Raw genomic sequence first — 22,687 nt, 5'->3', positions numbered from 1 at the left:
ATAAATATGTTAAGAAAATTCTTCATCAGTTTTTAGTTCCCATGTTTAGTCAATATAAATAAGTTGTTATCATAACAATCATCATAATTCTTTAAAATTGCCTTTGTTGGGTTAGTTCTGACCTGGTGTGTGTGTGTGTGTGTGTGTGTGTGTGTGTGTGTGTTTGTGTGTGTGTGTGTGAGAGAGAGAGAGACCTGCTCCATTATTTGTTTTGATGCTATAGCCTATTTCTACATATATGTTTCTTGAGGAAAGGGAATAGATTTATCTTTGTAACATCTATCACCTAACATAGTACCTCATGAATAGGCAATCATTAGAGATTTGTTTACTAAATTGAATTGCGAAAAAAATCAATTCCTACATGAGATTTGGAGTGGAAATAAAATTTCAGAAGTCTGTAAAAAAACAGTGTGTTCTAAAATAACGCCTACTGCTATAGCAGATATTTCAAAAATCTGATTTGTGGGTTAGAGCTTTCATTACTTTCTTACTAGAAGGAGCTATGCACATGCCCTTTCTTTTCATGAGTGAATTTCTTTAAAGTTTCAACTGCAGTGCTTATAAGATCTGGCATATTTGTAGAATAACATTTCCAGTTATTCACTGAAAAAAAAAATCAATCTATTTGATTCCCTTCAATCACCTACCACACTACTTTGCATATCATAGGCAATCAATTCATGTTAAATATATAAAAATGTTTAAGATGTTACTGTATTTCAAACTAATCTTCAAGATCTTTTTCTAAATAGTCATAAGAGTAAAAATACTGACTCCATGTTGTTTTGTCATATGTCATTTACCAGGGTAAACATTTTATATGTAAGTGATCATAGATGGTGGTAATCTTCAAGTAATGCCATTGGGACTGATATTAGGTGGTGTTTTCTTGAAGAAAAGTGTCAAATTTATGGATGATGAGACATCACATCAGAAAGCACAACTTCAATAAGCTTTGTAACTATATTTCCAAAAGACCATATCTTATGAAAATCAGAAAAATCTTCCTCTCTCACTTGTTGAACAATTAAAAGAAGTCCAATTTTTTATAACACATCAGAAATCTATCATTGGAGCAATTGGGAGATGCCATGACTCCCACTGAGCTCATTGCTACAAGTTACAGAGATTCTAACCCAATTCATCGGACACAGATATTTACAGATGATAGCAAATAGGCCACTTTTCACAGAATGCCTTTGCCTATAAATATTTGGTATTGAATCTGCCATTTATTAGATTTAGAATTACCCATATCTAGCTGTGTGGAATTGTAATGAGCACTTATGTCTTTATGTTTTCTAACATACACAAGACCCGAAAATATGCAGAATTAAAAGCTTCCTATCTCTTTGTGGTTTCCAGAAGTGGGTTTCAGAAGAATCAATGGTGACTAAACGCAGAAATATCAGTGATGGGTGCACCAAGAATGTCTACAAATAAACATAAATGTCGACATTTTCAAGCACATAAACTCGCTTTCAAACCTATAAAAAAATATGTCACAAGTACAAAAGTTAAATTTTGCCCATAGAAGCTTTGCAATCCTCCCTTTTGCAGACAGAATTTCTATTGCATCTATGCTGTATTCACAATGCCTTCTCACTGCTATAAAAAAGTGTTATTCACACCTCAACAATTTTTAAGAGCTACTTTTCTTCTTAAATTCAAAACAAATAGTGTAATAGTTGCTTAGCATTTCTGGATTGTGGTAAATTCTTCAATTCAGAGATACTAAGCCCTCAATGAACAGTCTCCTGGGAGACCACCAACACTCTTCTCATCTTAATTCCACTAATCATCTTTCTCCTGCTCACATTTTCTATTTACAGAACTCTATGGAAATTTATTCTCTCCCCCATGCTTAAAATATCTCAAAAGATTTTTAGGTGCAGTCCATTGTCAGAAAGTAAGTTAGCTACTATCAAACACACACAGAGCCTAACGAATGGTGCCAAGCATCTTTCCTCCTTGAATTTCCTCACAGTGTATATTATATCAGCCTCAGTTGGACAGCTAGAAGTCCATTCTCCCTATGCCTTTTTGCTTGATACATCTCCTGATATATATACTTAAACCAAGTGTTCTGACTTTATTCTCCCCCATATGCCTCAGAATTAAGGCCATGGTGACTACTGATACAGACTCCATCCAAGGAGAGAAATGACAGACACTGACATTTATTCTTGAGTCACCTCATCCTCTGTAGAAATCAGCTTAGATCACTCTGTTTTTCAGAGTGAAACATGGCCAAGACATGTAAGTATAGCAAGACCATAAATATAACTCATTATACAACTTACATGCAAAGAAAAATGCCATTAATATATCACACTTTTCCTCATGACCTTCTACCTTATAATTAATGAAGAGGAAAAACCTTCCATTGATGACAAAAAAATTAGTCATTTCAGTAATTGAAATAGTCCTCTGAAAAGTGTATAGTCACTTTTGGAAAAAATAATGCTTAGTCATTCAGATGTCCTCCTGACACACTCTCTGCCTAAGAGGATATCTGGATACACAGGATCAGAAAAGAAACAGATTCTTTGACCTGGTGATTTGACCTCTGATATCCAAATCAAAGGCACTTTTGAAGCTGAGGCTATTTATTACAGCTAGGGGAACTAGTGACTGGTGCTCTCCCAGCTTAACCAGGGCTGACTGACACTCCCTGGGTGATGTGGTCTCTTATAGGCACCATAGACCCTGTGACTCCTATTTGACCTCATCTTATCCCCACTCTTAATGCAAAGGCCCATTATCCCCACCATATGACCTCCCTCTTTTGGAAAGCCCCTCACTCAGGTATACCAGTGTTTAGTAGCTTTTCCTAGAGTCCCCCTGCCTTCAGTATTATCCTGTATTAGAGGCCCGGTGCACGGGGGTGGGGGGGTGTCCCTCAGCCCATCCTGCAGTTGGACATCCCTCTCACAATCCAGGACTGCTGGCTCCCAACCGCTCGCCTGCCTTTGCCTGATTGCCCCTAACCGGTTCTGCCTGCCACCCTGATCACCCCCTAACCACTCCCCTGACAGCATGATCAATGCCTAACTGCTCCCCGGCTGGCCCAATTGCCCCTAACTGCCCTCCCCTGCTGGCCTGGTTACCCCCTAACTGCCCTCCCCTGCCAGTCTGGTCGCCACTAACTGTCCTCCCCTGTAGGCCTGGTCACCCCTAACTGCCCTCTTCTGCTGGCCTGGGTTCCCCCACAACTGTCTTCCACTGCAGGTCTGGTCCCCCCCAATTGCCCTCCCCTATAGGCCTGGTCCCCCCCAACTGCCCTACCCTGCTGACCTGGTCTCCCCCAACTGCCCTCCCCTGCAGGCCTGGGTTCCCCCACAACTGTCTTCCACTGCAGGCCTGGTTCCCCCCCAACTGCTCTCCACTGCTGGCCTGGTCATCCCTAACTGCCCACAACTGCCCTCCCCTGCAGGCCATCTTTTGGTGGCCATCTTGTGTCCATATGGGGTCAGCCATCTTTGACCACATGGGGGCAGCCATATTGTGTCTTGGAGTGATGGTCAATTTGCATATTACTCTTTTATTAGATAGGATTCCCTTATCTAACACTCCTCCCCATCTGCCTTCCACTAGAGGGGAAATTTGGAGCATCTATGTCTGCCACACTCACTCTGTTCCCTCTTTGTCTTCTGTTTCCCATCATCTTGAGTTGCCAGAAAGTGGTGGCCTTTTCTGAACCACATTCTCCATCCGATATACCACATTCTTCCTCCCTCATTCCTGTTAACCCTTTACTGTGGACAGAAATACTTTCTATAAATGCTGTGGAGAACATTAACATCTGATCTTCTGCTTCTTCCTTTTTCATTCGGCCTGGAGTTAATCCAAACTTTTTCCAAGCAGATGGATACTTCGGACCATTTTGGAGAAAGCTATAACTTAAGAAAGGCAAAAGTGAAATCACATTAATATATGTTTTTATTTCTACCTCATTAAGCTAAATTTTTGCTTGCTAATACTGGCTCCCTGGTAATGCTATACAAAAAAAAAGAATATATATAATATTTGCTTGCTAATACTGCTATACAAAAAAAAGAATATATATATATATATATTTCTCAAGATGAGGGAGGGATGGAACAAAAGGATAAAGACTCAAAGTTTGTTCTGCTAGAAGAATATTCATGGGTTATTTAAAAATATCTGCCCAATAATGTTTATAAGTTATACTCCCCTAAGCAGATACTTTATAACAATATCTCCAGATATGGAAAATAAAGAAAGCAGGCCTCAGAAATCTAAAGGTCTAAAGAAAGCTTTATCTGCTGGATTTTTCATCGTATTTCACATAGTGTTTGTTAAATGGCAAGATGGAAGTCTATGTTGTTTTCAAAAAGACTCAGCTGATACCTTAAAGTTCTTCATAAACTTTAATTTTATTGCCTTTCAGTTTTCCATTTAATTTGGTATTTTAAAATGAAAAGCTGTTCTCAGTGATCATTAAAACAACTTACCAATAATTGAATTCATATATACAGCCAGGTATAGCTTCCTTTTAATTCCTTTAAGGATCTCTGTGGATTTGGATGTTACTGAAGTTGTTAAAACCTTCCATGAATTCTTCCTGTTTCAAGTCTTTCCTATATCATTCTCATTTACTATGGTAATTTACAATGTTTTCTCAAAGATTCAGAATATGAATTTTTTTCTTATTCATGCATAAAGAAGTATTTCTTCTGTAAAGTCCCACTATTTTGATTCTGCAGATCATATGCTACTTTAAGTATTTTCTTTATATACATTTAGAGCCCATAACTTTATGGATTCCCAGGGAATTTAGTCCTTCTGTGGGGCAAAAAAAAAATGTTCTCAAGAGTTAACCATTGTGAAAACAACTTTGTCATGTGGAAAATAAATCTAGATAGCTAATAAACATAGCCGTGTATGTGGGGTATTAGAAATGAACTATTAATTATGGAATATTGTATTTCTCTTCATGCTATTAAATGAAGTCAGCTGGTTATGTTTATATTTCAAAAGAAAACATTTATAGATAATAATAGTTTCCCTCATCAAGTGGCTCCTGTCTGTATGTGTTTTTCTTGCAGCAAAATCATTCTTGGGTCTGTGCTACTCAGCATGACATTACACAGTGAGCCTCCCATAGAAATACTAGCTCCAGGAGTGTGGGATATAAGCCAGCCAACCCCAGTGATCCTGCAGGTAAGTGCCAGGCTATGAGATTAAAGTACACAAGGCAAGTATTGGTTGATCAGTAGCTTATTGTCAATTATAGAAACAATTCTCTTTTAGGATCACATAATGTAATAGTCTTCTCTTCCTCCAGCCACTGGGATTTGTAAAATCTCTAGAGCTTTTATTTTGTATTCAGTATTCTCAAAGTCTTTTTCTCCCAGCTTATATAATAGCAATTTCAAGCCATTCTCCATCCAACAGAATCATGAAGGAGAGGGAAGGAATGCTGCCATTAGTATACTCATTATGTGCATTTATTTTTTCCATTGTCTGAAAGCAGTCATTGGTGTATATTATTAGTTTGGTACCTTATTCACACCTGCCTCTGCATTGTGTCATGTTCCTTCAAATCTTGTTATTGTACATTTCCGTAATGACTAGCAATTAGCTGAGTAGTGGGGGAGAAACTGCAACAAAATCCATCCATTATACTGCACTTTCTTTTTTCTTAAAATCTTTCTACTTTTTGTGATCATGAATGAAAGGTGATGAATGATTTCAGGCTTCGGTTCTTACTGCTGAGAACTTATTTGTTCATAATTGCGAGCAATCATATTTGTCAGACACCTGAAGCATGGCCACTCCCATACATAAAAATGTGGGGAATATAGACTCTTACTCTCTTTAGGAAAAACTGTAACTGCTTTCTTGGCAGTATAGTCTAGAAAAGGATTTTTCAACTTCTGCACTATTGACATTTTGTTTCAGATAATTCTTTGTTCTGTGCACTGCAGGGTATTTAGCAGCATCTTTGTCTTCTACCCACTAGATGGCAGTAGCACCTCCCCAGTTCTGAGAATCAAGTATGCCTTCAGGTACTGTCAAATACCCTCTGAGGAGAAAAATGCCCTCAGGTGGAGATCATTGCTTCTAGAGGAAACTAGTGGAGTCTCTAGGTTTTTTAGTTTCAAGGTTTTGGGGTGAGGGGTGTGAGATATAAGGTTTATCAAGATGAACAACAAGATGCTAAAAATGGAAAAGTGAAGGTAATACTGATAGAAATGTGGCTTCCACTCTGAAGGAGGGATGAAGTCCCCACCAGATGGTAGCCAAAGATCCACTTCTAAGCTGTGGACACAGTGATAACAAAGAGCAGTTGTTCAGGTTGGATCTTAGCACAATCACAGACACTCAACAAATGATGGCTTACTGATTAGCACAACTACCTTTCTTTCAGAGGACTAATACATTTTTTATCAGACTATTTCTTGCTAGACACACACCACCTCAGCTCAACCAAAATCTTCCAAGTCTGTTCATTGCCAGAGCTTTGTGGATATAAGTTCATGATTACAGGGATACGTAATGGCAGTGGTGGAAGAGAAATAAGGGAGACTATTAGGTGAGACTGTTCTTGATTCTTCTCAAATGAGGGGCAAAACTGCTTAGGGACACAGGTCCTGGTAAGTGGAATCTGAATAGAAATTTCAAGTATTTAACAGCAGCATAGATTTCCAAGTAGACATCTGGAATCACACCAAATTTATCTTACAAAAGGGTGGGGGACGGCATGTAAACATTCCATGGTACGCAAAAAAGTTAGGTAATTTGATATTTACAAAATAATTTCATGTATAGACATAAAGGGAAACTTCTCAGAATATTAATTGGTGATAAAATATACAAAATAAAATAAGTTATTAAGGTATTAAAGTTAAAACCCTTAATAACCAGTATCACTCTAATTACATGCAGCTAAATTTAGAGCAGAATTTTCAACCTAAATATTATGAGATGATGAGGAAATTAGAAGTTCTGCGATTAGTGTTTGTGTTAAGGAGTCAGTGTGACTCTCAGAAAAAGACATCAGACGAAGAGTTAGGAAATGTGGATTCTAGACTTAGCTCTTTAACAGAAAATTTTATGGCTGTGAAGTCACCTCACCTTCAATTTTCTCCTCTGTACAAAAAAAAAAAAAAGGATTATACTAAACCTTTCCAAGTTCTTTCAAGTTTATACTTTTTTTTAATTTTCTTTATCATGTGAGCAGTTATGGCCACACTGTAGCCGACCCAGTATGATATGAGACATGATGTCACAGAACCTGATTCTTTCCAGTCAATCGTTTTTGGAGTGTTCTGTGGTTGATTTGCTAACTGGAAGCAATGGATAAATTAAGTAGATCTGAGTTCAGAAATGGAGACAGATTATTGCACGATTTCACCACTCTGAGTCGACTTCCTGTCTCTTCCTTTGTACAATCTAGTAGAGTGGCTCTATCACAATTTAGGAAGTAAGAGTTAATGTTGCTCTTATTCTATTCTATGTTTTTCTACTTCCTCACCTCCCCATTCATATCTCATTTATTATATTCTGCTTATATGTCCTCACCACCTTTAACTGTTGTCAGGTAGCACATTAATTCCTAGTTGCCAAATGCAATAGTCCTCTTCATACTAGCCCTCTCTATAATTTTGGCCCTGTCTATCTCTTCCCCATTACAGAACACTTTTTTCCTTGATCTTTGGTGTTACTGCTCTCTCTGTTTCTCCTCATACTTCTCTCTGGTTATCCTTTGTCTGTCTCCTTCTCAGCTCCTTTCTCCTGCTAGTCCTCACTGTTGACAGTTTTCAAGGGTTCCATCTGTAACTCTTTGTTATTCTTAGTATATATATTCTACCTGGCAGAATTTCTTATAAAGCTATATTGAGATGTAATTGATGTACCATACAATTCTTGCACTTAAAGTGTGCAATTCAGTGGCTTTTAATATTTTCACAGATATGTACAATTATCACTACCATCAATTTTATTTTTATCACTTCAAAAACAAATCTCATAACCTTTAGCTATCACCTTCATCTATTCATCGATTTGTGTTCAACTCTAAAAACCTATTAATCTAGTTTCTGTCTCTATAAATTCACCTATCTACACTAATAAAAGAATAAGATGCAAATTGACTGTACCTTCGTGATGCCCATGAGCCAATCAGGAGTGTGTATGCAAATTAACCCAATAAAGATGGCAGGTTAATTTGCATACTCAGGTGACGAGCAGCCAGGGGCAGGACGCCCCAGCTGCTCTGGGCCTCTGGGCAGTGTGGGAAGGCAGAAAGGCAGCTCCAGCCAGAGTGAAGGCAGTGCTGGCAGCCAGGGGAAGGAAAGCCCATTCTTGCACAAATCTTTATGCATTGGGCCTCTAGTTCTATATATTTTGTATAAGTAGAATTATAAAAATGTGACCTTTTGTGACTGCCTTTTTTCATTTAGCATAATGCTTCAAAATTCACCCATGTTGTAGCATCAGTACTCATTCCTTTTTTATTATTGAATCATATTACATTGTATGGATATACTACACTTTATCACTTATTAGTCAATGTGCACTTAGATTATTTTCACCTTTTGGCTATAAATTTTAGACCTTTAAACATTCATGTAGAAGTTTATATGTGGGTGTGAGTTTTTATTTATCTTGAATATATACCTAGCAGTGGAATGGCTGGGTCTCATTCATTTCTAAAGTTTTATTGACAGTATCTATGCAAGTTAATTTCTGAGTCTGGAGCTCTGATTCAGATTCCCTCATTCCACAAGTTTCACACAAATAGAGCCACATCCCTAGCAAAACTCCCACCTTCAAAGACAGCATACCCCACACTGATCCAAAATACTCCATTGCTTATATACTTCCAAAACTGGTCTTTACCAGAGAAGATTTCACTCTCATGCCTACATAATGGTTCACAGACTTTCATGAAGTAGAAATGAACATAGAGTAACTCTATTTTTCTAAGTGATTACATGAAAAAAATATAATTAGCATCTATCATTTTTATCATTTAATAATGGAAAGACATTTTAATTCTTAAATGTAGAAAGGCTATAATAATTTAATTTTATGAAAAGTTTATATATTGTTATTATTTTTTCTCATTTTTCCTGGTACAATATTACAGATTACTAATTTATGCCTATTATATAAATAATTGGGGTTTTTCTAAATACATATCTATTTAAATACCAAGTCAAATTCTAATGATTCTTTTAAAACTTATTTTTAAGTAATAAATGGTACATACAATATAGGAGTTTTCCTTTAGTTTCTACAAATCTGAGATGGAGTTTATTAAATTAATAATGCATTTTTGAGGTTTTCAGTACATGGCAACCATTTCTTTATTTCAGATTGACTTTCCAGCTACAGAGTGGGAGTATGTGAAACTTGATGTTGAAGACAGTAGAAGTAATCTTGAAGAACCACCGAAAGAGTGTTTAAAACATATTGCCAGACTTTCGCAGAAACAGTCTCCCTTACTGTAAGTGACCCAGTTCTTGTGAGTCAATGTTGCCTGCTATTCATGACACCATCAGTCATATGAAAGTGTTCATAACTTTATAAAGAGTGAACCTTCCCTCCTACATAACTTCTTTCATTTACTAAAGTCATACCTGTGGGATAATCAATTAATGTTAAGGGCTAAATTAGTAATTTTGTATGCTTTTTAAAGTTTCTTTTTCCTGCAGTATTAAGCAACTTTAACTTTAGTCAAAGGAAAATAAAAAGGTTGGAAATCATTCAGTTCAAACAACAAAGCAGAGAGTGATTAAATATGTATAAGCATTTAACAGGGATAAACCATTGCTTAACCATTATCAAAGTGGATATAAAGTTGTTTTAGTAAACAGGAAAATGCAAAATTTAATTATCTTAGCAGATTTTAAAAGTACAGAAATAAATCATGTTTTAATAGCACTAAATTGTTGACTAAAGAGTGCTTTGATTTTGTCAAACAGTAATTCTCTAAATAAACAGAACCCCAGGAAGAACTATAAAAGAATTATGGCCCTAGCTGGTTTGGCTCAGTGGATAGAGCCTGCAGACTGAAGAATCCTGGGTTCCATTCCAGTCCAGGGCATGTACCTCGGTCGTAGGCTCCTCCTCAGCCCTGGCCCTGGTTGGGGCGCATGCAGGAGGCAACCAATCAATGAGTTTCTCTCACATTGATGTTTCTCTCTGTCTTTCCCTTTCTCTTCCACTCTCTCTAAAAAAATCAATGGAAAATATCCTTGGGTGAGGATTAAAAAAGAGAGAGAGAAAATTATGGACTTTCTACTTACCACTCAGCAATATCTAAGCTACAACTGACAATGCTCATTAGTTACATGCCAAAAACATAGAACTAAGAAAGTAATTCTTTACATATCTACTATGATAAGATATATAACATAAGGCATTTTTTCCTAAGAATGAGAAATAATTGAAAGGTTTTGAACAGGGCAGTCATGTGACCTGAATAATCTTTTTGAGTAATTCCTTTGACCACAAGTTGAAGAATGGATTGGCAAGAAAGTAAGAGTGGAAGCAAGCAGTCAATTGAGAAATCAAGGAATGAATTAACTCAATGGAGAATCCACATTTTTTGATTGATCAATAAAGCAGAAGATAGAATCTTTTTCTGGGGGAAGAATAAGTTTGGGCCATTCAAAGCTGAGATATTGAGTGTGATCAAGAGTTCTGTTTTAGATAATCTTATTACTGCCCTGCTTTCTAATTTCAACTTGTATTGCTCTTTTCCTCATTCACTTCAAGCCAATGACATTAATCTCTCTCATATATTTCAAATGTGCTAGTTCCTCTCCCTATCAAGACCTTTTTTACTTGATTTCCCCATTACCAGAAATACTCCTTCCCCAGTTCTTCATATAAGTGAAACATCTCCTATAGCTCTTCACTTAAATATGATCGTCTCAAAAATACACTAATATTCTCAACATTAGATCCTTTCCAAAACATTATACTAAGTGAAGAAAGCCATAAATAAGAGAGTATTTGCTGATTCCATTTATATGAAGTTCTAAAATAAGGAATATTAACATAGGGTGCAAGAAATCATACCAGTGTTTGCGTCTGGTGGCATAAAAATAAAACAACTACTTATATCTTAATAAGATTATGTTTTCACCTGCTATATGTATTGAATTGTTCATTTCCTTCTCTGTAAATAATGCTTCGTTAAAGAAGTTAATAGGAAAAAAAGCATTATTCAATATTGGGGGGAAATGGAATTTAATCAGAACAAAATAAATAATTTTAGTAGTTTTGTAAAATTTTGTTATGGATTTTTTTCTTCTGAGGGCTTCCTGGTGGAGAAGGTAGTGACGAAACAGGAAAGGAGCCCAAACATATCTTAGATATTACCTATAATCCAGTTCCTTCATTATGCAGATGAAGGTACCTTTAAAAGAAGTTATAGAGAAACATTGACTTTTAAAATACTTCATATTTCTCATTCCCATTCTTGGGAGTTTTTAGCTAATTTGAGTTGAGCAACAGAGCATCAGTTTGGAAGAGACAGTGTACAAAAGCTGTCGTTGTCATAGGAGAAATGCTGCTCTACAGCTGAACTCTGGTCGGAATGCTTCTGCAGGAGTGTCAGCAAAACATAAGCAGTCAGTGAGTCAGCAGCCTGAGTCCCAGATTTAGATCTTCTGTTTGGGACTACTCTCCAGGAGGAAATAGTTGGGCATTTAAGGAAGTTCTATTCACTGGCATTAACTCAAAACTCCCAATGAACTCTGAGAATGTACAGCCAGAATTCAAGGATGAATTGAGATCTTTGTTCTAGAAATTTAGACCAAAGAGATTTCTGAACTCTGATGAAACTTGCTTTGAGGTGAAGGAATTCATCTGGTCTAAGTTAATTTGTAAAGAAAGTAAATGGTTGCTTATTGCTCTTCGAAGTAGTACATGCTGCAGGATTCAGATACATTTTGTCTGCTCTCAAGGAGACAGAGATTTTGCCCACCAATATATCTTTTTTTTTTTAAGTCGCAAGGATAACAGGGAGGAAAAATAAATGTGGATTATCTGAAGCAAGCTTTTATTTGTATTTTTTCTATAAAATAATAAAGTTAGTGGGAGATAAGCTGATGAAATATCCTTATCAAACTATTCCAAGAAGATAAAGGACTTGCTTTCCAAACTAAACTAAAATTTAAAAAACTAGTGTAAGATTTTATACTGTGTTTACAGCAGCCTTTGTACGTATAGAAACTTCTAGTAAATTACAATCTGGTTTTGCAGACTCTCGGAAGAAAAGAGAAGATACTTATGGTTTTATCGCTTCTACTGCAATAATGACAACTGCTCCCTTCCCTTGGTCCTGGGCAGTGCCCCTGGATGGGATGAAAGAACGATTTCAGAAATGCATTCCATTTTGAGAAGATGGAAATTTTCTCACCCTTTAGAAGCACTTGGACTTTTAACTTCCAGGTAACAATTATATAGCAAGCATGATAGTAATTACTGATAAGAAAAATTTGAAGATTGCCAAAGCCGGTTTGGCTCAGTGGATGGAGCGTCGGTCTGCGGACTGGAAGGTCCCAGGTTCGATTCCGGTCAAGGGCATGTACATTGGTTGCGGGCACATCCCCCGGTGGGGGGTGTGCAGGAGGCAGCTGGTCGATGTCTCTCTCTCTCATCGATGTTTCTAACTCTCTATCCCTCTTCCTTCCTCTCTGTGAAAAATCAATAAAATATATTTAAAAAAAAAAAAGAAAGAAAAATTTGAAGAGAAAAAATATTGGACTATATGAGAAATTCAATAGATATTCTATTTCCAATTTTAATAGCAATGAATATTAAATGTAGGTAAATGTAAACTATGAATATAAATTTTAAACAAATCTAAGCTATAATTGTGCCTTCTATACTAGACTTGAAGTACAATTAATAACTGTAGTTTCTTAAGTGAAAAGAGTCTTATTGCTCTTACAGAAATAACCCAAAAAAATGAACTGTGGAAAACTAAAATTCTCTACTTCTTCCATTCTCAAAGAAAAAACTATTGCCCTGCCAGCATGGCTCAGTGGTTGAGTGTCCACCTATGAACTTGGAAGTCACAGTTCAATTCCTGGTCAGGGCACATGCCCAGGTTGTGGGCTCAATTTCAAGTGTGGGACTTGCAGGAAGCAGCCGATCAATGATTCTCTCTCTCTCTCTCTCCCTTCCTCTCTGAAAGCAATAAAAAAAATATTTTTTTAAAAAAGAAAAAAGTTTTTAAAAAATTGGAATCATCCGTTTTTTTACTATTTAAACATGCAAAATGTGAAAAAATGCCCTGCTTATACATAGGTGTACAATTAATATGCCAATTGTAACAATTAAAAAATTATCCCTTATATATTTCTTTAGATGTTTCCTCAGGAAAAGGAAGGAAAACGCACCAGGTTGGGGTTGAGGGTGGGTAATGATGTCTTCTACTAGTTAAGGAAAAGCATGTGGGAACAAGTGTGTTACCTGGCTCTTGTTTGGGGAAACAGCTCTTCCTTGGCTTCTATTTTATATTCAAAGCCAAGAAGAAATATTTTAAATCTGTCCTGATGATATCATGATTACATCAGCTCACCAATGCCATGAAGAAAGTCTGCAGACTCTAGAGTCAGAGAAGAATCGCAGAGCCCAGTTCTCTTCTGAATTCTCTCTGAAGGTCCTGACAGAAGGACAAAGGTGGGACAGAGAGTGACACAAACGACTTTCCAACTGATGTATTTAGATTTATTTTAAATCAGTGTCATTTATAAAACTTGTGGGGTGGAAAATAGTTTTATTTTCCTGTTATTTATGAGTTACTAGGTTTCTCTCAATCTTCAAGCTCAAAGTTTACAAATTTTCTTAGAATCCTACATTTTTTGGTACGTCTCACATGGAAGATTTTTCTGTTTTATGGTTTCTTTAATTAATGAATGTGATCCCAGATGCCCACTCTTCCTTGATAAATGACAGATAGATGGTAGATAATTGATAGATAATCAATAGATAGAGGAAGGAAGGAAGGTGGAAAGGAAGGAAGGGGAGAACTTCTTTGTTAGTTGAGCTTGGAGCTTTTCCGTTATTATAATGCTTCTCCGTAGGTCCTGGAATTGACCACTTCTGCCTACTACAGTGCTCTAATACTTTATAATTACATTTTATTGCAATGTGTTCACAAGAAAAATGTGAAACATGTAATTTTTTCTACATTAAACTACTAATAAAAACTACTGAAGGCAAAATAGATCATCTTAGTGTTTCTATTTCCCAAAAGCTTAATAATACCTGGGATATAGTAATTATTCAATATTTAATCAATCACTTTTTAAAATACGTTATGATTATTTGTGCCTTATTTAAACATTTAAGTTATGTTATTTGAGGGAATCACCATTTTCTTTATGACATAAATTACCTTATACAGTTGAATGAATAAGAGAATGATATGATAAGAACATCCTATCTAATAATAGAGTAACATGTAAATTACCATCACTCCTCTAGGCCCACGATTGGGTGGCGGGAGGCTGTGGGGCGGGACTCGGCGTGGCCTATCCGGCCATTGAGAGGCATGGATCCGCTGCCGCTGAGGGGGGCTACCCTGCTGTTGAGAGGCGCAGGGAGCGGGCCTCTCAACGGCCAGATCCGCGGCCGCTGAGGGGGCCTGCCATGGCCACCCAGCTGTGCCTCTCAACCGCAGGGTAGCCAGGTGTCCTCAGCAGCCCCCCTCAGCGGCTGTTGAGAGGCACAGGGGGCGGGAATTCTGCCCCCTGCGCCTCTCAACAGCAGGGTAGCCCCCCTCAGCGGCCGTGGACCATCAAAAGTGGGGGAGCTGGGTGCCTGTCTGCTCCAGCACCAGGCCTTTCAGAAGCCTCCGCCGTGCACTGGGCCTCTAGTCAATTAATAATTAACTGGTTTTGCCCTAACGGGTTTGGCTTAGTGGATAGAGCATTGGCCTGCGGACTGAAGGGTCCCAGGTTCGATTCCCCGTCAAGGGCATGTACCTTGGTTGCGGGCACATCCCCAGTAGGGGGTGTGCTGGATGCAGCTGATCGATGTTTCTCTCTCATCGATGTTTTTAACTCTCTATCCCTCTCCCTTCTTCTCTGTAAAAAATCAATAAAATATATATTTTAAAAAAATAATTAACTGGTTTCATTGGGATCATTCACAGTTTGTGCTTGTATTTTAAGACCCTTCTGTACAAGATAGACTCGTTTCTATCTTACTCTTAACTTATTTTCCTGATTTAGATATATAATAACCAAGATCTGTAATTTTTTTACTAAGTTCTAGTTTTTGTTCAATTAAGACAGAATATTAACACAATTATTATTTTATCATTCCTGATCTGATTGGCTAATAGAAAGTTGCTTCAAAATGCAAAGGCAACAATTCACAGAATAAGAAAAAATTTAGGCAAATCATATATGTGAAAATGGAATTTTATCCAGAATATATAAATACTCTTGCAACTCAACAACAAAAAGGTAAATAACTCAATTTTTAGATTGTCAAGGGATCTAAATAGTTATTTCCCCAAATAAAATGTACATGTCCAATAAATACATGAAATGATACATGACATAACTAACCACTAGAAAAATGCAAATTAAAACCACAATGAGTTACAACTTCACATCAATAAAATGATTATAATAAAAAAGACAAGTAAGTGTTGTGGAGAAATTTAAAATCTCATATGTTACTGGTAGAAATGTAAAATGAAACCAACATGTCAGTTCTTTAAATATTAAACATTGTGTTACCATAATGACCCAACAATTCCACACTTAGGTATATACCCATGATAAATAAAAGTTATTTCAATTCAAACACTCATGTTTAGAGCAGCATTATTTATAATAGCTAAAAAGGTAGAAACAACACATACGGACATCAATTAATGAATGGATAAATAAAATGTGGCACTTCACACAATGGAATATTATTTGATAATAGAAAGAATGAATATTAATATATGTTACAACATTAATGAACTTTGAAAACATCATGCTAAGTGAAAGAAGCAAATTACAAAAGACCATATATTTTATGATTCCATTTGTAAGAAATGTCCTGAAAATACAAATCCATAGAGACAGAGAGGTTAGTGGTTGTGTACTGCTAAGGGAGGTTGGGGAGAAATGGGAAATGGTTACTAATGGATATGAGGTTTATTTTTGTGGTTATGGTTGCACAACTCAGGGAACATGCTCAAAACCATTGCATTGTACACTTTGAGTGGATTGTGTGGCATTTGAATTATATCTCAACAAACCTATTAAAATTTTTAAAAATTAACCGTAAAGGTAAAAACAATGAATCCTTATATCTCTAAAGCACAATTCTCTTATGGAACAACTTTTTAAAGTTTCTAAAGCATCAACTGGGTTTGTTTGTTTTTGCAATTTATTCCTGTTTGATTAAGATGTAACCTGGTCTATTTTAAAACATTGAATGTGTCAACTAATATTTTTGTAAAGTTCATGGAATATTTCATAAGAAAATGTCTTTATCAGAATGAAGCCTATAATACTCAATTTTCTTGCTTATAAAATAAGAACATTCTCTGGATGGACTTAAATATTCTCTGATTCCTGATAACAAAGCATAATTCTGCTTATAGCGAGCCTTCTCTACCTAAACCAACTTTGAAAATCTATTTCACTCACCATTTTAAGTATAAAAATTGAATGTTTACTTAGTGCCCCTTGGTACTACCTCATTTTAATATCCACAATAACCCTATGAGACAAACACTGTCATCTCAATTTTACCTATGGGAAACAGACTCACAGGGGTTAAGTTGCCCAATGTGACACTAGTAAGTTGAGGAGCTAGAGTTAAATCCAGAGATTAGAGTTTGTAATCTTAACCACTATGCTTACAGCCTTCCTACATAAATATGCTAAGCTATTTACATATGAAATATGTAAATAAAACTATCCTAAAGTAGTTTTATCATAGTAAATATCAGTACTTAACTATCTTTTCATGCTTGCATGTTTCTACTTCACTGTGTAATTCTTTTTTTTTTTTTTCTTTTTCCTAGATAATCAGATTTTAGAGGTTATAGGGACTGGTTTCAAAGTAGAGTGCCACTTATTAAGTGTCATTCAGTGAACTTAGTAGAAATTTGATTTATTTGCACATTAGACAGTTTCTTATTATGTACCAAAGAAGGTCACTGAAAAGGTTGGAGTATTTCCATTGTATTCATCCTGTGACTCCCACTCTTAGTTTAACTGAGCTATGAAAAACCTTGAGAACAAGCTGTTTCCAGAAATGAACCTTTCAACTTCTCCAAAATCAAAACCTAACTTTTCTGAGAACAAACAGAATGTGCTTGTTAAGTGAGTTGTCAGAGTGAGTTCTTCAGAGAGCTGTCTTTTTTTCTCCTTTGAACAATCTATCATTTCAATGGTTTAACCTCTTGAGAACTTATGTGCTCCATTTTTAGCTTGGAAAATTTTTAATATTGCTGTTTACTTAGTTCTCTCTGAAGATGCACCACCTCCTTTAAGTTTATTTTTAGCAAGAGCCATATTGAGGTTTAATTTACCTAGTGTGGGCCATAGGGTGTTAATATCTCCACTAGAGAGTGCCAGCAATATGTTCCCGGTACTGAGACTTCCATTAGAGGTGGCAGTGCTGTCAGAATGACAGAGACCAAAGGCTCAGGTCTGTGGTTCTTGGCAGAGGCTTGCTATTTTCTTGAACTCTGATGCACAGGCACAACTATTCAACTGTTAATAACAAGCAGAAATTACCCAAGGAATTAAAAGGCAGTTCAAGGAAAGATTCGTTTAAAAATAGCGACTCCAAACTGGCATCAGAGGATTACATCAGAAGCTTAAATAAAAATTTGACAAGGTACCAGAACTTGTCATCCCACATGATGTAAAATTATTGTTTTGCAAGAAGAAGAGCGATACTGAACAGGCACTGCCTAGATTCCAAAATCAGTTCCCTTGGAGAAATGTTTCACAAAAATGTTTGCCCAAACCACTGTATTCTTTACTGTGAAGATTCATTTATGCAAAGACACTCTTTACCAGCATTGTAAATAGGCAGAATGGGGTATGGAAAAGGAAAACAGTTATAACTTCCACATTTGACTAAATAATGAAGTGATTGATGACATGTATCTCTTCCATTTATTTATTGAGCAAAAATATATGTACATGGAAAGTGGAGTGCAATGAATCAAAGGGACAGAAGCATAAGTCATAGTAACTGTCTCTAAAAAACATAAAATTTAGAGATAAGGCTTAAGCTAAAAATCACTATACTATATATTTTATACTATAATCAAAGTATTAAGTGCTAAATTGGACCAAAGGAAAGCAAATTCTTTCAGAGAAAGTAAAAAGAGCTTCATAAAGGAATTGAATTCTACCTTGAAAGAGTCATAGGAATTTTCTGAGTAGGGAAGAGAGAAAATGGCATTCCAGGCAAAAAATAAATAGCATGAGAACAGTTAAGGAGGTTCAGAGAATAGTGAGCCATTTAATATCATGTTAGAAGAGAATTGTACTTATGGTAAAGACAAGGTTGGTAAAATTGGAGGAGGTCAGAAAAAGATTTTGAGGTTTGGGGTTTGTGTGCTTGTTTAAATAAAAGAGCTTGTAAACATGCTTGAAGATGGATGTATGAAGGGAAGATAAGAAAACAGAGGAGTGAGATGATGCCAACAGCCAGTAGCTTGGAACAACAGTGCAAATGGGAATTTTACCCAAGGAAAACAAGAAACTTCTTCCTCTCAGGTGGGAGGGGATAAAAAATATGAATACAATTATAGGTAAATATGGCTGTGGAAGAGAAAAATGTGGAAGTTTCAATATTCTCCCTGAAGGAAGTGCCAAGGTAATAAACTAAGTATGAGGAATGAGGAAACACATAAACTCAAAGATATGCATCTTGCCTTTGTGCACCTTTGGAATGGCTTCCAAATTTTACAGTTGACAACATAAACATTGAAATCAAACATCTTGCTCGGCCACTTATTTCTCGAATAACCTTTGGCAAGTTTCCTTATAAAATGAGGTAATAGCGTTATACACCTTATAGGATAAGTACTTATGTACATTCAATAAATGATAAATGCTACCAATCATCTTTATCATATCATTGTCTTCATCATAACTATATTTTTAAGTTTGGATTTTTTCAATGCCAAATTGTAAATAAAATAAATTTATGGGAATGATTTAATTTCTATAAAGCTTAAATAACTTCAATTCACTTGTCAAAATTCATGTGATAAGTGTTAGCATTTTAATAACAAATCACAATTGAAAAATGACTTACAATTTACAAAGCACTTTTACAATATATGATTTAACCTACAAGCAATCTCTTTAATATTATTACCAACATCTACAATTTCCCCATATTACTGATCCTTATTTTACAGATAAAGAAATTGAAACCCAATCTGTCCATTCATCTACTCCACAGATATTTATTGATAGCCTACTCATGTTAGGCACTTCATTAGGCCCTCAAACTAGCATGTTAAGCAAAAACAAAAGTCTTTCCCGGCTGGTGTGGGTCAATGGTTGAGCTTAGGTCCCTGAACCAGGAGGTCAGGGTTCAATTCCTGGTCAGAACACATGCCCAGATTTCAGTCTCCACCCCCAGTAGGGGGCGTGCAGGAGGCATCCAATCAATGATTCTCTCTCATCATTGATGTTTCTAACCCTTTCTCTTCCTTCCTCTTTCTGAAATAAATTTAAAAAATATTAAAAACAAAACAAAAACCTAGACCCACCTTCATGAAGTTGCAATCTACTAGAGGTGGGGAGAAATAAGCTATTACCAAATTATAAATTTAGCAGCTGTTACAACAGCTCTGAATGAAAGATATATGGTTCTATATAATAAAGGAACAAAACCTTTTCTTCAAAGTGGGAAAAGCCTTCCTGAGAAAGTTTGTTTGAGCTCAGATCCAAAGATGAGCATGAATGAATTGGTGAAAGGGAAGAATAAGAGAAGAGTTTTCTGGGAAGAAAGAATCTAGGAAAAAGTCCTGGGACAGAACCTGAATTTAAGAGAGCCAGTATGCCTGAAGGCCAGGAAAGGAGTGTATGATATAAGATGACTAGCATCTTATCTAATAAAAGAGTAATATGCAAATTAACCATCACTCCGCTACAAAGATGGCGGCGCCCATAGCGCCAGGGCGGGACGCTGGCATCATCACCATGGTGACAATGCTAGCATCCCAGTCCCAGGCCTCAGAGGGAGGAAGGGCTGCAGACAGAACCCTGGGCTGCTGGGCCAGGGATGTGCTCTGAGCCACCACAGCACTGCTTGGGACACGCCCCCAGCCCAGCAGACAGAAACCCAGCAGGTGCTGGGCAGGGGTGAGCTCTGAGCTGCTGCTGCATGGCTTGGGACGCACCAAGCAGACAGACAGACGTTGGGCCAGGGGCTGCTCAGAGCCACCACAGCTTGGGACACACCCCCAGCCCAGCAGACAGAAGCCCAGCTGACAGAAAGCGGGGCCGCTGGGCTGGGGGCATGCCCCCAGAAGCCCCCTGCAGTGTGGCTTGGGGCATGCCCCCAGCCCAGTGGACAGAAGCCCTGCAGACACAACGCAGGGGTTCCTCTGTGCATGAGCTGCAGAGGAAACACCTTTTCTCTTTTTTATTATTTTTTTAAATATATTTTATTGAATTTTCACAGAGAGGAATGGAGAGGGATAGAGAGCTAGAAACATTGATGAGAGAGAAACATCGATCAGCTGCCTCCTGCACACCTCCTACTGGGGATGTGCCTGCAACCAAGGTACGTGCCCTTGACTGGAATAAAACCTGGGACCCTTCAGTCCGCAGGCCGACGCTCTATCCACTGAGCCAAACTGGTTAGGGCGGAAACACCTTTTCTGAAGGCTCATTGGCTAAGCTCCCTGTAAGCTGCCTCTCACAGTGTTCTTGGTAACTTGAGTAATAAGAATCCAAGAAGGTGATCTAGGGTTTTTCTACCACACTCCTGGAGGAAAAACTAAGGTCTGCTGCTGGAGGGACTAAGAAATGTTATATCCTGCCCTAGCCAGTTTGGCTCAGTGGATAGAGTCTCGGCCTGCAATCGCAGGGTCTGGGTTTGATTCTGATCAAGAGCATGTACCTAGGTTGCAGGCTCCTCCCTGGCCAGGGCCCAGGTCAGATCTCATGCAGGAGGCAACCAATGGAAGTGTTCCTCTCACATTGATGTTTCTCTCTGTCTTTCCCTCTCTCTTCCAAGCTCTCTAAAAATCAATGGAAACATATCCTCAGGTGAGGATAAAAAAAAAAAGAAAGAAAAGAAATGTCATATCCTATGAAAGACACGTCTTGAAAGTGCCTAAAGAAAGTTGTCATTTTTTCATGGTGAAGGGACTGGAGTCCGTGTTGATGAAAACACCTTGGCGGCTGTGACAGTGGCAGCAGCAGCGGGGTGATGGGGCTGGCGCCTTCCCCTAATCATCCCAGTCACCTCCCACAGAGGAAGGCCAGGCTGCGGCTTAGGCCCACTCCCCGTCAGTAGAACATCTCCTGAGGGCTCCCAGTCTGTGAGAGGGGGCAAGCTTGGCTGAGGGACCCCTGCCCCCCAGTGCACAAATTTCGTGCACCAGGCCTCTAGTGTTAAAATAAGACCAGAAAAACCATGTTAAAGAGCTCTAAACAGGACCATATTAAGCAACTTGTTTTTTATTTAAGAACCAATGGGAAGGCAGAAATGATTATAAATGGGAGAACATGTTTGTGAAGTATGGATTGGGTGAGGGAAGCAAAAATAAATAAGAGAAGATTCTCTAGGAAGCTATGAGAGCCATCCAGGTGTCAGAGAACAGCAGTCAACCCGAGAAGGTGGTAGTGGTGAGGTATGAAATTAACAGAATCGGAGTAAAAAAAATAGAAAAGACAAGTTTGAATTGGGAGGGACAATGAAAAAGAGGGGTGTCAAGGATTACTACTTAATTTATGTTTTATGTAACTAAGTACATACTAGAAACATTCACTAAGATGGAACACCCTGGGTGACTGACAGATTATAAAAGGACACGGTAGTTCAGATGGGGGTATGTTGGCTTTGAGGTGTGCTTGAGATGGCTGAATTTACAGGTCTGCTGGTTGTTCAAGGGAGAAATCTGAGCTAGAAACCTCAATTTGGAAATCATCCCCAGAAGGATGAGAAGTCAAGCATGTAGATAAGCTTGCTTAGAAAGAGCTTTTTATGTAATGTTTAATGTATCCAAACACAAAATCTCTTTCAATAAACCACTTGCTTTATGTATTGTCTTCCTAAGCTTGTCTATAAGTAAAATCAAAGTATCTATACTAATAAAAGGGTAATATGCTAATTAACAGGACATCTTCCAGACATCCTTCCGGACAAAGTCACAATGGTGGGGGCCGAGGCAGAAGCAGTTAGGGGCAATCAGGCTGGCAGGGGAGGGCAGTTAGGGGCATCAGGCCAGTAGGCAGAGGCAGTTAGGGGTGATCAGCCAGGCAGACAAGTCATTAGGAGCCAGTGGTCCCAGATTGCGAGAGGGATATCCGACTGCCGGTTTAGGCCCGATCCTGCAGGGCAGACCAGCAGTTAGACATCCCCCAAGGGGTCCCGGATTGGGGAGGGTGCAGGCCAGGCTGAGGGACTCCACCCCCCCTCGCCCCCCATGCACAAATTTCATGCACCAGGCCTCTAGTAATCATGTAAG

At 37.8% G+C, this 22,687-nt stretch overlaps 1 protein-coding gene across 2 annotated transcripts in view; it reads left to right on the top strand.

Moving 5' to 3' along the window:
* Positions 1–22,687, top strand: part of PIK3C2G (phosphatidylinositol-4-phosphate 3-kinase catalytic subunit type 2 gamma) — a 262,489-nt gene that overhangs the window by 69,406 nt on the left and 170,396 nt on the right. For both annotated transcript variants that reach the window (XM_054719240.1, XM_008140463.3), the window contains 3 exons: positions 5,076–5,190; positions 9,354–9,484; positions 12,253–12,441. In XM_054719240.1, the coding sequence (XP_054575215.1) occupies positions 5,076–5,190; positions 9,354–9,484; positions 12,253–12,441 (435 nt within the window). The remainder of the gene's footprint in view (positions 1–5,075; positions 5,191–9,353; positions 9,485–12,252; positions 12,442–22,687) is intronic.

Source organism: Eptesicus fuscus, chromosome 7 (genome assembly GCF_027574615.1).
Source record: "Eptesicus fuscus isolate TK198812 chromosome 7, DD_ASM_mEF_20220401, whole genome shotgun sequence".
Classification (NCBI taxonomy): domain Eukaryota; kingdom Metazoa; phylum Chordata; class Mammalia; order Chiroptera; family Vespertilionidae; genus Eptesicus; species Eptesicus fuscus.
Note: the sequence above shows the minus strand (reverse complement) of the source record. Positions and strands in the feature narration are given on the sequence as shown.